General features: G+C 39.4%; 1 protein-coding gene and 1 long non-coding RNA gene across 4 annotated transcripts in view; one reads left to right on the top strand and one right to left on the bottom strand.

The window, feature by feature from the left end:
• Positions 1 to 96: 96 nt before the first annotated feature.
• Positions 97 to 890, top strand: LOC146371489 (uncharacterized). The gene is made up of 2 exons (XR_014802810.1): positions 97 to 451; positions 618 to 890. It is a non-coding gene; the product is annotated as an uncharacterized LOC146371489 (long non-coding RNA).
• Positions 891 to 3,070: 2,180 nt separating this feature from the next.
• ppp2r5cb (protein phosphatase 2, regulatory subunit B', gamma b) overlaps positions 3,071 to 15,335 on the bottom strand; it is a 29,536-nt gene continuing 17,271 nt past the window's right edge. For all 3 annotated transcript variants that reach the window (XM_084953370.1, XM_084953371.1, XM_084953372.1), the window contains 13 exons: positions 15,022 to 15,221; positions 12,081 to 12,191; positions 11,897 to 11,989; positions 11,181 to 11,311; positions 11,008 to 11,067; positions 9,918 to 10,026; positions 9,380 to 9,433; positions 8,834 to 9,004; positions 8,598 to 8,725; positions 8,382 to 8,483; positions 8,023 to 8,095; positions 7,529 to 7,645; positions 3,071 to 6,071 (listed from right to left, as the gene is read on the bottom strand). In XM_084953370.1, the coding sequence (XP_084809496.1) occupies positions 5,937 to 6,071; positions 7,529 to 7,645; positions 8,023 to 8,095; positions 8,382 to 8,483; positions 8,598 to 8,725; positions 8,834 to 9,004; positions 9,380 to 9,433; positions 9,918 to 10,026; positions 11,008 to 11,067; positions 11,181 to 11,311; positions 11,897 to 11,989; positions 12,081 to 12,191; positions 15,022 to 15,221 (1,484 nt within the window). In that variant the 3' untranslated portion in view covers positions 3,071 to 5,936. The remainder of the gene's footprint in view (positions 6,072 to 7,528; positions 7,646 to 8,022; positions 8,096 to 8,381; positions 8,484 to 8,597; positions 8,726 to 8,833; positions 9,005 to 9,379; positions 9,434 to 9,917; positions 10,027 to 11,007; positions 11,068 to 11,180; positions 11,312 to 11,896; positions 11,990 to 12,080; positions 12,192 to 15,021; positions 15,222 to 15,335) is intronic.

Here is a 15,335-nt window from a genome sequence, read left to right as displayed (position 1 = left end):
ATTTGGGTTCAGCAGATGAATCCCAGCAGGGGTGCTAGACACAAGAGGGTGGGTGCCAAACCTCACTGTTGTCTTCAAATGATTAGAGATTGAAAATGTGACGTCATTCAGGGGCAAAACCGCAAAGGATTCTGGGAACGAGTGGCAAGCGGTACTAGCGCACGCAGGCTTTCACATGAAAAGTCACATAGCGATAAAAAGAAACAAAAAATGGCAAGAAGCTGTTGTATTATTAACTGCAATAGCCGGTCGCATGACAGCCACGGGAAGCCGACGGGTAAAGAGATCGGTTGTTATCGGATTACGTCGTGGAAGAGAAATTGTTTAAACCACGTTTCCGAAGTAACAAAGAGCCGACGGATGGCCTGGATTGCAGCAATTTGAAGACCAAATATAACGTTTCAGAACACTGCAGCTCACATGTTAGTCTGCTCCAAGCATTTCCACAAAGGTAAGTCTTCTGTTGTAGTTATTACGTAATTTATCATAACATAATTGTTGATGTAGGTTACAATTAAGTCTTATATTGATTTGAATTTAATTCGTTGCGCTATGCTGCTTTGTTCACCGTGGCTTTGCGGACTAATGTTTGCCAATTTTTTTGATGTGTTTTATAGAAAAACCAGCCTACAAAATGCTGGAATGCGATCCAGACTGGAGCCCCTCTATCAACCTGGGTCAGACCGAGTTTAAAGCTGCTACCACAGCGAGATTTGATCGGTTAAGAGAGAGAGCGAGATCAAAACAGCCACGAAAAGTCCGCATATATGTGCCCAAGTGTTGTATTGAAGCCAGCAAGTGATGGATAACTGTTTTCCAGTATGTTTTGTTTTTTTTCATTGTTGATTTGTTTTTCACCGAAGCAGCTAATAAAGCATGATGGAACACAATTTTGCCTCTTTCTTGTAAGATTCTATAATAGAGTGAAACAATAATGCCACTTATAAATAAAGAAAAATTGAATTAATTACAAAACACTCTTTTTTTCTATTAGATCTGAAAATGTTGTGTAATACTACAACCTGAAACAACAAATAGATTGCGTTGGCCTGTACAGGAGAAAAAGAACAAAAATGTAACAACAGCGGTGAAATGGAATAGTCCAAAACACCAAAGTAAACTGGACCTGGGCTTGTTGCAGGGATCTGAAGTTACTAAACATTTTGTGAGTGTGTGCACTCACACTTAGGACCATATAATTATAAATATGTGCGTGATGAAAGTTGGGCAGCACGCTAACGTCCTTACTCCACTCTGTATGCTCGTATCGGTCTGACCCTTTCACTCCTTAGATTTTTTTTCCTCCTACTTTTTTTTTTTTTTGCCTTTTCGTCAAGTCTGTCTTTGTACGGACCTGCCGTGTTCTCGTTTTGTACATAACTGTTTTTGGGGCAAATAAAATGAAAGTAGGGATTAAAACCGCAGAATTAATGAAAATGTGTCTGGAAATGCTAGTGTTTGATGCAGTGTCTTGATGTTGTTGCTACATGTACCCACAATGCAATGCGCGATCTCATAGGTGAAACTTGAGTGACCTCAGACAAGCCAATTTAGAGAGCGTTCGGGCAATTGTGAATGGCTGATGGAAGCACCTAGCAACTCTCGAAGACAAGAGGAGAAAAAGAAAGCCCTGTCCTTCAGATGCTACCCGAATGAATATCACTGCTTCTGATTTGAAAAGAGGATATGATCACATTTTAGGCTGGAACTGGTTGGTAAAAGTACCATTTAAAAAAAGGATGAAAACAGTCAAACATTCAGAGAAAATGCAACAGATTACTCTTATTGTAATCCAGTGTAAAATTATGAAACCAAACTGACTGGATTATATACTTTTTCAGAAAGAGAAATAACAACAAATGAGATTCTATTTTGAGAATGAGCTTTTAATGTTAAAAATAAAGGGCTGAAAACATCAAAGGTGGCAAGCTGATGTGCATTTCATTTCTGTGATACTTTGCGCACCCCTCTTATTTCTTATTTCTGAAATGCCAAATCATCTTTTAATTTGGAGGTAGAAAAAGTCTGCATCTTAAAAGTGTGAGAAATGAGTGCACTGAAGGCAAGTGAAGCACCACATCAATTCACGATTAAGCTTCTTGACAAGACAATTAATCTGCGTGTTGAGGAGGTTCAAATAGTGAATACTTTTTTTCTCCAGCAGGTGGCAGCAAAAGGCTTTATTTCTTTAGTAACTTGTGGATGCATCAGGGTATTTTTTCAGGATTGGATCTGGGGTTCCTCTTTTAGTGTTTTTCATTATTTTTAATCAGTCATTAATAAAGAAGATGAGTTACATTAAGACGTGTTAAAAATGTGTGTGTTAGAACCTGTCATTGCTAATGTGTAAATATACTGGATAGGCAGTCTTTGGAGACTTTTTAGGCCATGTAATCTAAGCTCCCACAGTTTGGCTTATTTGGTTTTCTGACTTCAAATTCAAAGCTAATTTGTTCTTGTCCAACTTAAAAAAATTACTAAACTTTACTAAACTGAAATACATCAATTCGAACACACTCGAGCTGGTTGTCTTAGTTTTACTATAAACACTAAACACACTGCATCAAATTAAGTTCCACAATTAACCCTGACTCAAACCAAAGATTGGCTGTACATTTAAAAGAAATTACTGGCAGCTAGACTTTGGAAGATTGATCTAAATATCAATAGTATTGATACAACTGCTGATAGATCCAAAGAATCAATGCTATCTTTTAAGTTCAGTATGTAGCCCACTGAATTGTGTTAAATAAACTTCAGGCTAAATTATGATCTTCTAAATCACTGAGATGCCATTTGCTCTCCAGCTTACAAGTTTTCTGCTATAGGGTGATGCTTCTGGGTTCCCCCGTAAGGTTTCCTAATGATCTATAAAGCCCACGTCGTTTTTTGGACACCACTCAGACAGAATCTATGTTATTTTAGCTTGTGGAGTGTTAGATATTTACAGAGCAATCAAAAGATGAAGCAGATGAACGGAGCAGATGATCATCTGGATCAAAAAGTTACAAAATGTCAACACTATTTAGTCCAAGCATGAACTTGTGACCATCAGGAGCACTGCAAGGAAAAAAGATGACACACTGTTTTTTTCTTAGGATGAAAATATAAAACTCACATGTTCTCTTTATTTGCTGTATATAGATAGATGTACACCACTGGAGATTTGGATAAAAGCACACACGAAAAGCTCATGTATGTAGGGTCAACACATCTGGAGGTGAAAAAAAAAAAATGGAAAAGATGTCAAAATTACAAAGATAAAAAACTATCCAAATTCTATATGGTTTCTAACTGTAAATAGTTACATGTGTTGAACTCTGTCCCACATACCAACTGTCTGCAGTTGCTAATAACCTCTGTAATCTGTACACGGGATATTTTGTACAAAATATGAAATCTACCATTTAATAATAGTTATAACACAAAAGTACATTGTATGTACAATATTAGACAAAGCCATTTAGTATCAGACGCATACTAAAGGACACTTGCAAATATAACTCTTTTCAAAGAAACAAAAACAAAGCTTATGTCAAATGAAGAGAGCTCCAAAGAAGCCAATATTAAAGCCATCTGAAGAAGAACAGCAGTCACCAATGGGAGCCAGCACTGCGCTTCAGCCGGGATGGAATCGCTTTCCTTTTTGTCGGATTTCGGTGAAAGCCTTGAATGACTGTTGTTCTTCAAGACAAACATGGAGAGAACTGAACAGTGTGGTTGCAGTACTATTTACAAATTTGCACATTCAGTTGAAAACACTGACAGAGAGGTTCTGCGAGCAAAGGAAGAATAAAACCACAACAAAACAAAACACATTTTTAAAAAGAACTTGCAAGCATCCAGAAGCAAACACGTGCTCGAATAACGAGCCCTACAGGTTTTGTTTCGTGTTGTGTTTTTAAACTGAAGAGGGCGTGCACCGTGTGGGCATGCAGGTGGAGGGCGGGACGAGAGAGGGTCAGACTATGGGACAAATCAGAAAAAGTGGAACGGGAATAGAGGGGCCACAGGATGGAAGAAGAAAAGTTGGGATGGGAGGTGATTTTCCTCTCCTGTATAGGCTAGCTCTTAACAACAGGCACTATGGGGAGGGGACTCAAACACTCAAACAAGCACGCGCACACACACACACACACACACACACACACACACACACACACACACCAAGACAGACAGCATCACGGATTTCAAATGTTTACTAGTTTGTTTTAGTTTCAGTTGTGTTGTGAGAGTCTTTCAAGTGTTATCAGGAAGTGCTTCTTTGCTGAAGTGGTTTGGGGCAACCACGCCATCTCTGCTCTTTAGCCTTGAACTCAAAAAAACAAAACGGATCCAACTACGTAGCTTCAACAAGGCAGAAGTCCAACAACGGACCTGAATACGTTTTTTATGGAAACTACTGTTATAACCTTTGAAATCATCTGACATTTTATGTCATGCTGCTACTCTGTTCTCAGTTGAGTAAATACCCTCTCCGACTACAAAAGGCACTGTGAAAAGAAAGGCTTATGTTTGACCTCTTCAAACCAAACATACCTCCTCTACGGAGCAATCTATTCTCTACCAATTGTTGTACAAATAAAAGGATCTTGCTTGAAAAGATTTGAAAAACAAAAAAGACAAAGTTCATTATCGGCACGGTTTCTGCCCCTGTTTAACTTCTCTCAACACACAGTAACATCGTGTTAATCCCAAACAACCTGGTACATCTCTTTAACCTCTCATAAGCCTTAAATGAATGATAGTGACTTGTACTGAATGCTAATAACCATGTTAAACACAATGGCTGGACGTAAATAGGAAACTAAAAATAAATCGACACAATCCGCTCTCATGTAACCGGGCAGCCAAACATGCTTGGGCCGTGGACTCATCGCTGTGACCGATAAAAAAATGCTCTGAACATGTGGTAAACTTTAAGCCATAGACGCTTGGGGAGTCGTGCTAACTGACTGCCTTCAAAATTAAAAGATCTTTTTTTCTTAAAAACAGGAACTAAATGAAAAAGTTGGCACCGAACTAGGTTTCAACACAGGAATAATGATGTGCAGAAGAAAAACCTGGAACCTCAGTCAGGTTGGCCCTGTTTGATGAACAGCACTGAGTTAAAAGGTTGTTTTTTTTCCAATCCTTGACACACCCCCTGCTGAATTCAGGCCTGGCCCGGTCCTGATGAATGGAGTGAATTAATGAATCCTAAAATAATAGCAAGCAACAGAACAGTTCTTCAGATAGGACGTGATTTTTTAAAATCTTAGAAGAGCTCCTAATATAGCATGAAGGGAAAAATATAAACAGCTATCTAGTTTAAATTTTATGAGAAAAAACAGCCAATATTAAATATACAGAAAGAACTGACACCGTCTCACCCCACTGTAGATGTCCTCCATTGAGGTTACAGTTGGGGGCTCTTATTATTTGTACAAGCACCTGACGTCGATAAAGAAGAGACGAGAAGAAGACGGCTCACACACACACACACACACACACACACACCAGAACAGAACACCTGAGAAAAATGACCAGAAGGGGGCAGCACAGCACCCCAAAACACAAGTTGAGCGGACAGGAGGAGGGAAAAAAAAACAGAAGAAAAGGAGATTATGACAATATTTCTTGTTTGAAGTTCAGTATACGGCGGGTTGCCGTGGTCATGCAGGACATCCCAGCACCGCAAGCAAGAACCAGGTGAAGGGGTGGGGATCAGTAAGGACCGAGCACCGCTTGTCTCGCAAAGCCGGACCTGGCTTAGGTGTGTGGCTTTAGACATTTTCTGTGTCAGGTGGAGCTGGGATCGTTCATTTCTGTGTTGCACTGGGCTGGACTGAGATACCACAGTTCTGTTTTGTTTTGGGGGTTTTTGTGCTGGCCCTCCGTGGGTTTGTGATTCCACTGTGGATGCTGCTGGTTTATGGTAGGTCTGGGATGGTCTCTTAATGGCCATCGTGTGGTGTCAACATTTCCTCTGCTCTTCGGTGCAACTCCAAAGCTGTGACTGTGGAGATGTCTTTGGGGAGCTCAGATTTCCTCCGCATCAACGGGCGTTCTCTGCGCTGGTCTTTTTGGATCTAGACACAGACACAAAGAGGGATCAGTAAAATCTGAACTAATGCATTTACAGCCCCACTTCATGAACCTAAGCTTCTGCACAGAGGCCCGTTTTACAGGCCGAACAAGATATTAATTCCTGCAATTTACTTTCCTTTCAAACCCTTTTCTCACTTACATGACAAAACTAAAAGTTTTTAGCTGATAAGCGATACAATTCAAAACTGTATCATAAAGAAAAATGTGATAGTGCAGCATGGACAAGTCTCTGGCAATATTGTCCTTTAACAGTCTTTGTTCATCCCGTCTCTGTTGTTTGGGTTTGGAAGGCAGACAGGATGCTGAAGTGATTTATGTAATCTGTCTCCGTTTCAGCAGCTGGAATAACCATCTTTGCTCAGGAATTACTTGTGGGGCCAAACAGCTGAGTCATAAACCCAGTTCATTTGTGATTCTGAAGAAATATTTTTTTAACCAACAACCTGCAAATTCACTGTATGTGTGTATTTTATGACTACTGTTTCAAAACAATGCAAATGTGAAGATGCTGTCTGCAACAGTCCTACACCCACATACTTTACACAAACAGGAGTGTGCAGACAGCTTAGAGGTTCTGTGCTGCTCGGTCGAGAGCATTCTTCATTTTAGCATTTGACAGATATTAACAAAAAAACAAAGTGATGACAGGACGCATTAGGAGCTGCATCGATCGTGCAGAATTGGAACATCCGCATTCGTCTTTGTGCTTCTGAAAAGCTGCTGGTGGCAGCGACAGTTGCACAGTAACCACTACAAAGTCCCCTGATAGTGCTGCTGTTTTCACACACGCCACACAGATATTTATGGGCCTGAACGTGGTTTTTATTTACAGCACAGCTATCGCTAAAACAGTACAGACACACCAAACTGGACGATTTAGGCAAAGTGACTGGCACACGGCATGAGAAAAATGTCGCTAAGCCTGAGCTGCACAGTTCACAATTTTAAATGTCCTAAAATTGCTTTTGTATTTATGTCACCTAATGAGAGAGGCTCCACAGCATCCTGCAAAATGAGCTGTGATTAGTGGAATTCATTTGCGGTATTATTATTAGCTTTTTTCACTTCACACATTTTCTTCATCATTAACATTTCTTGTAGTTTTCTGCTGCTTTGAAGCAAAATGAAAGAAAAAAAACTGGACTGCTGGACTGTGGCTGTGTGGTTCCACTTAACATAGCCATATTTATTTGTTTTCAAATAAAAATAAACCTCCATTCTTGGCAGTCAGTATCAATAAATAAATTAAAGTGTCCAAATTTCTGCTTTTTATGACCACGTATATGATTTCATTAAGACTTACTCAACTGCTCTAACATCTGAAATGTAAACAGGTCTCATATTAAAGCGATATTCATCAAAGTTTGTGCACATTTCAGTGAGAACGTGTGGTACCCCTCAGATACAGGCATGCATATTAAATGTTACACACACTGACCTGTGTGGCTTCCTCAACTACTGCTTTCTTTAGCATGTTGACATCGTCTAGCAGTGGCCCATCTGTCTCCATGTCCATCGGACTCCCTGATCCTATTGAGTCCACATACACGACAAACTGCAGCACAGGAAGAGAAAGAAAAGTTAACCACAAAGAATTGCATTATCCAATATACAGGTTTGTGAGAGGTGCTAGCTTTAAGGAGAACTTTTCTCAATGACTTTAATCCTCAGCTTTTGGAAATACATTTCTCCACAATCCATCCTGTAACTTTCCATCTGTTGCTTCCACACATACACAAAAGAAAAAAAAGGAAGAGAAGAAAAACTAGAAACTCTTTTTCCTTTTTTCTCAGTTGGAGTGTTTGTCAAAACACCAACTGATGTTCATCACCAAAACATCAAACCCTGCTTGATTCGCACTGAGATAACCTGCAAACCACTGAGAGGTTTGCAGTACTGTGAGAATTGCTAGGTTACTATTTATTTGCTCACCTGTGGGTTTGCCTTTGCTAGATTCTCAATCTTCACCCATGCTTCTTCTCTCTCTTTCCATTTGGCTTTCTCTCTGACACACACAAACACACACAGAGTCATCATAAGAGACTTCTTCAAAACAGAGAAGATTTGCTGAAAGATAAACTCATGTTACAAAAAGAAGAAGAAAAAGTTATGTACCCAAACTCTTTCAAGTTAAGAGATTGTGGTTTTAGTTTGTATCTACTTAGTCATCTTTTCCACTTCTAATGATGTTTAAACAATGTTTTCCATGACGTTTCTAACACTGTAATGAGAACAAGGAAACTGTAGCTTGCGCTGTATAAATGGGTGCGATGTCTCCCTGCATTACTTACTTGCTTTTTTCTGCCCTGAACTGCTGGGTGCAGTCATCAAACAGTTTCTGGTTCATCTCCATAAAGAGCTTCAGAGCATTGTAAATCAACCCATGAATCGTCCTACAGACACAAAAAGGTTACCACAGGTCACTTGCTTTGCTTACGTACTATCCTCATACACTTCATCATAAAGATAAACAGATAAATGGAGGGGGTGGGTGGGGGGAGCCTCACTTGTTCCAGTGGGTTTTGGAATTGCGGTAAAGGGCCGGGAACATGATGGGGAGGATCTTGGCAGCGTTGTCGCTGATCAGGCTCATGATATACTCATTATTCCAGTAGTACAGCGCTCGCTCTGCTACCTGACAACACAGTTTTTCACAGGGTTACATGCGTACACAGACAAACAGAATGCACACTGTACGATTAACTAAAACACGCATCAAAATAAACAGGGATGTGGTTCAGACCTGAAAGTGCGGGCTTGACACACATTTGGCCAGCTGTCTGAAGAGGGGTTCCATGACTTTGACGAACTCCGAAGGCTCAATGACATCCAGTATCTCCTCCAGTTCGTTGAGGAACATAACTTCTTTTGGACTGTGGGTCTTTGGCCAATACTTTAACAATGCCATTACCGTCTACGCACACAGACACACAGGCAGGATACCAGGCTTATTAGAGAGGAAGCAGGAATGTTTGGACAGCCGATTTTGGTCAGCTATTAATCTGCTGATGGTGGATTACATGAGCTTACATTACAAAAACTATCAGTAGAAGCAGAAACAGTAGTCAACATATTCATAAAGTGCAAGCACACAAAATCCAAAACACCTTCCAGCAGGTTTGTGAGGACTTGTGAGCGTGTTTATGTTTGCTCCGACCTTACCCACCATAAAACAAACAGAGAATACTGTCTTGAGGAGTTTGAATGACATATGTCTGAAAAGAGCTTGAAGCTCAATCGATAATAAAAAAAATGCCAAAAAATCAATATCAAAATAAATAAATCTTACCGGTTCTGTAAGGGTGCTATCCTTCTCTAAGAACTGTACCACACAGTAGGCCAGCTGGGAAATAAAAGGGAAAAAGAGGAAACGGCATTTGTTTTCATTTTGACAAAATCAGAAGTATCATAAATATTATTGGGAGAGAGATTGCACTCAACAAACTACAGAATCTACATAATAAAGTAACATCAAAGATGGCGGCTGTCCTAAACGTTCTAATCAGGCAAAAAATGTTGCTGCATTGGCACATGAGCACAGATATCAGTTTTTGCATGTGTACGCTATTTTTAAACATTAGTTAGGGGTAAAAGGACCAGATTGTTAAGTTGAAATGTGCATTTTTATCCGGTGAACATTGAGAGTTAAAGTTGTGACTAACTCCACATTTTTTAATCATTGGATACATGCTTCACTGACAAAATAACTGCTTTGAGGCATTACCTGCATGTCTGCCAAGTGAAAAGACTTTGCTCGAGACATACTTTTGTTACAGCGTTTTGTTTATAGCAGAGGAAGGCAGAGCAAAGCATAAGAAAATTCCTACCTGTGGGTGATACACACTAAGGGACTTGACTTTGTGCAAAGGCAGGAGGACTTTCAGCAGGAATATCTTGTGCTCTTCTTTCAAAGGTAATGCAAATCCATTGATTATGCTGTGAGAAAGATCGTTATTAGAGAAGAAGAAAACTCCAGTTTACAATAATTCTGCATCTAAATATTAATTTTAAAAAAATACAGTACTGTGTAAAAGTCTTGATCCACCACTAATGCTCTTATACATTTCTTCCAAGGAGTCAGCCTGTCATTTTTGAAATGGTCTTGAACAATAGTCCTGCAGGATTTCTGAAGCTCTTTCAAATACTTTTTTTGGACACTGGCTGTTCTTTCACTCATTTTCAGTCCTTGTACTTGAACATTATCAGAGAAAAATTTTTTCAGCACAGACCTACGAACACAAAATAATCTCTCAACTCATGGGATGAACCAGTAATATGTCCATACATAGCAACTTTGCAAATACCATGTGGCCTTTCAGGTGACCCATTATCTGTTTACTGAAGCCTCATTAGAAATGTTCTAATGAAAATGACAAATCACACAAGGACTGGACTGAAATCAGTGGCAACAAGTCTTATGGAGTGATGGCGCCGAAATCTGTATCCTCCACAATACAACTCCATCTGGAAAGCATCTGATTGCCAACAGCTTCATTTTTCAATTGCATCCAGAGAAGTGCTTTGAATGTCCTTCAAGAAGCCCGGAGAACTATTTCTGAAGACTACTTAAAGAAATCACAAGAAAGCGCAGGCTGTGTTGGAGGATAAAGGTGGCGTTACTAAATATTGACTCTCAAACTTACTAAAACTGTGCAAACTCACTTTTTGCCTCATATACTCTATTTCCATTTAAATTTGCAAATGGTATAAATCACTGCACCCTTTAGCCATTATCCTAGCAAACTACAAAGAAAAAATAGGTAGCTCAACACTTTTGCACATACTGTGTGTGTGTGTGTGTGTGTATGTGTATGAATATATATATACATATACACACACACACACAAAAAACAAACCTATATTTTGAGCCCTACACTGTGAACATCAGCTGCTTTAACAAATCTAAAAGTATCTTACCTGCCTAGTATTTCCAGTAGTTCTGCAATTCCATTATGATGCTCAGTCTCATAAATGAACCTGAAAAGGGCACACACACACAAGTTAGCAATAATGTTCCTTTAAAAACAAAACAAAAAAAAACATAAACAAAACAAGCACCATTAATGTATCTATGGAAGACACACACTCACCTATAAAATATGTTATTAATCTGTTTTCTAATGTATGCTCGAAGGCCCAGGAACTTCCCATAGATGCGATGGAGAGTGGTCTTTAAAAAATCTCTTTCTCTGGGGTCTTCACTGTCAAAAAGTTCTAAGAGCTGAAGAAACACACACACACACACAAAAAAAAAAGAAGGTTACTGGGACAATAAAATTAAACGTAACCGAGTACTACATACAATGCTCTTAAGTGGGCATGTTACGGTTTTTATTCTTTTGTCACATTGATACTATTACAGAAATGCAGAAATGCATGCTCATACTAAACATGGCTAAAGCTTTAAACAATGATTTCAGTGTATGCGCAACTAATCTGAAAAAGCCAAAACTTCAGGCCTTAGGCTGCTTTAGTCACTAAACTTCAGACAAACATTGGCCTCAAATGACGTGTAGGAGAGCAGATATCCTCAATATGTTCTTTCCAGGCATCTGTGCGCACAGTCAAAGCTGTACACGCAGATGCCTCACCCACATGCATAAAGGCAGAGGAGCTAAAACAGCTTGTTTTAGACAGTGCACGAACAGAGGGGCTGGACCAAGCACTGGTATATGATAAACAAGGATTATTTTGAACTATCAATCATGCAAAGCTTGTCTAGTTAAGAATAAAAATATTAAGGTGGAAATGAGCATCATAGCTCCTCTTTGCAGAGAAAGAAGCTGTGCTCTAGCAACATGCTCACCTGCAATACAAACCTCTGGTCAATATACTTTTTGGCTATGTTTGGTTGAAAGTCTGGTGACTCTAAGAACCGCAGGAAGAACTCGTAGACGAGCTGTGGAAGAGGGGCAAAGACTTTAAAACAACAGAAATAGGTGAATAGGCTCTTTCTGACTAAACCATGTATGTGGGTGTGATGCATGTACCTGTAGATGCGGCCACGCAGCTTCTAGAGTGGGTTCATCTTCCTCTGGGTCAAACTCTGCACCCGTGGGGTTGGATGACGGCGGCAATGCCCTAAACATATTCACAGCAAACTGGGAAACAAAAACAGAGGACAGACAGTCGGACATGCCAGATAAATATAAACTTGAAAAGACATTTCCCCAACAGAAATCCAAACCGCTCAAGGAAGCGGTGGCCTCTGCCCTTTTTATTTGCATAAAAACACAATATTTAAAACATCACCATTTCTTTGTTTACGTAGGCTGCCAGTAACCTGTAGTAACAAATAGATCAAATCCATTGGACCATGTACTGTCCAAACTGCCTTTAAAAGACAAGTAAAATATTTCTATCAGCATAGACGTGTTTAAATGTTGCAAAATCCACTTTTTGCCATTTTTTTAACATTGTCTGGATCCACAAATTATGAGTCGACTACATCCCCTCCTTCCTTTTCCTTCTTGAGCCCTTCGAGGTTACAACCAACCGAGACGTCAAAACCTGATAAGCACCGCCCCCGGCTGTGAAGGAGACCCGCCTTATTAAATTCCGAATGAGCAGCTGCTGTGGCTAATGTTAGCTTTAGGTTTGAGTGTACTCCTACGAGCCACAGTTATGTCAAAATTGGAATGCTGTAATGTAATGAAAAGCAGATATTATGAAAAGCAATAAACAAGAACAGAGTGTAGGTTACTGTGTTTCATGTTGCTTTTTAATCAGCCTTTAGATTTGTTTGCTTCTCTCTGTTCTCTGAGTTCGTATCTTCCTCTTTTTAACATTTCATACATTTGACTACGATGAATCTGTATCTGTGGACTGAATGTGCTGTGAAATTAATCCATTTTTTCATGCTACATCCACAGCACATATTAGGTATACCAGGCAAGTGAGCGTTGATTTGGGGATTGGTGTATATTCGTTTCTTCAGATTAAGAGCAGTGCTGTGAAACTGATTCATCACCAAAAATGTGCAGTATGGATAAGTTAATATCTGCAAAATACAGCAGACTCTGTAAGGGGCAAAGACGTTGAAATGTTATGGAAAGAAAGACCTGTGAAGTATTTTGAGATTACATTTTAAATACACATTGTGCAAACATATCAGACTTAAACTGTTTTTTAACAAGTTCAGTGTAATATATCAACTTTGAGGTATTGTTTGTATTAAAGAATTAATAAAAAGGTGGTAGGTGACTGGATATCAACAGTCTCTTGCGCTAGTTGTCCATACTGGCCTATTTCTGTGACTGTACAGACCCCAGACTGTGAAGAATCTATTTTGCCTGTGAGACGGCGCATTCAGAACTCCTTTGGGATTCCAGTCGATCAGAGGTCAAAACACTCTCATTCACCATCAGGTAATTATTCCAAGCAGAAATCAGTCCTTACTTTCAACAAATAGATCAGGACAACGAAACAACTGTTACAGTGCCATGTAGTGCAAATAATGCCTGCTTAAATAATGATGCTTGAACACTGAGATGTCAAAAATGCTCTGAAATACAGAAACCTTACGGAAGTAAATAATGTGCAAAGTTTTAGCATCAGAATACACTTTATTACCATAAAGGAAAATGTCGTGTCACTCTTTACTTACTTTGATCATAAAAGCCATCAGTGGACTTCAAAGAGCCCTTGTCTTTAAGGGGGTACGGGGACAGGCGCTGCCAGGAGTAAGAGTATATTTTTATGCTGATTTGACAGCTCAGTTGCATTTTCTGCCGCATTGATCAAATAAAGCCCAGGCAAAGGAGGACGGGGGGAAATTTGCACCTTGATCATCTGCAGTTTACCATGTGGCATTGAGGCCGGCCTTTGATTAACATCAAAGGCTTTTTAATTTGGCTTGGGAAAGCAAATCTGGCACCAGGAACACATTGAGACCACGACCTAAGAGGAACACCTCTCCAATCTACAGCAGGAGCTCCAACACAGCTGCACTGGCAACACCCTGATTAAACGAGCAGTTTTCAGACCTACACCATTGAGGGGTACAAACAATTTAGGGTGTGCAATACACGAACAATCTTTAGACAAATTCAAACAAGAGACATGCTGGAGAAAACAAACAGATCACCTGGTTGCATACGAATTATTTAAATGATCTTAAAAGATTTGTGGCAAACTACCAAAATAAAAACTAAAATGGGTCAAGTGAAAACCACAAAATGTTCGTTCCATGATGCGAAAATGAAACTGAAGAAAACCAAATCAGCTTCATCACAAACATGGGAAAAAAAGAAAGAAAAGGGAATCTACCGGGTGAGATGGCTCTTCGAGGCCATGTGGCTTCCACTGAGCCTTTTTTCACAATTACAACTTACACAATTTTACAGTAAGAGAAGTGACACGTGACATCTCGCCAACACGAAATAAAGCAATCATAAAGGAACAATGCAGAGTTTGTGTAAGTGAATATTTTTAGACCTAAACTACTAAAACATTCCCCAAACCATATTACACATTGCATATTCTATGGGATAAAAAGCTTTATGAGAAATATCATCAGCTATAGAACCACAGCACTAGTACATCACAGGACATTACAGATTTTAATGTTCCATTTTAAATCATTTAAAGCTTTTATTTATTCCTCCATCTCAGACAATGATGTGACCTATTTACAACTGGAAAATTCCCTTACTCTTATTTTGAAAGTTAAGTTGACATAAGATGTAGCCTTTCGAGACAGAAAGTCCACACATACTTTTGCAATATGAGTAACCAAATCGCTTTTCATGCAAGGCTTTACTTTTTTCCAGGAGTTGAGTGATACAAAGTACAAAGATGGCTAACTAAGTTTAGTTAAGTATGTTCACTTATACTCTCTACTTATTAAACATTTGCCAAGTCAAAATAAAATAATAAAATAAAAACAACTGGTCCAAGCTTCTCATTTCCACTGTTTTCTGCAATACTGACCATGTGAACCACTTCTGGGTAGATCGGTTCGGTGATGACGTTCCTGTTGTGGGTGATGTACTCCACCATCTCGCTCAGCGCGGCTCGTTTCACCTCCTTCCATTTCAGGTCACTCAGTGGGTCTGAGACAAAATCGAAGAGAACGCAGCACTGACGCAACTTCTGGATAAACAGCTTCTCCTGCTCTGCAGGGGGAACATCTGTGAAACACAGAGAGAAGAAAGGCTGGAATTAAATTCAAATTCTCTTCACAAAGAAAAATGATTTTTAACATTAGACAGAGCAGCAATGATACTGACAGGCTGACTTACTTT

This window comes from Perissodus microlepis, chromosome 15 (assembly GCF_051167445.1).
Source record: "Perissodus microlepis isolate ML-2025 ecotype Zambia chromosome 15, ASM5116744v1, whole genome shotgun sequence".
Taxonomy (NCBI): domain Eukaryota; kingdom Metazoa; phylum Chordata; class Actinopteri; order Cichliformes; family Cichlidae; genus Perissodus; species Perissodus microlepis.
This window is presented reverse-complemented; position numbering and strand designations above follow the sequence as displayed.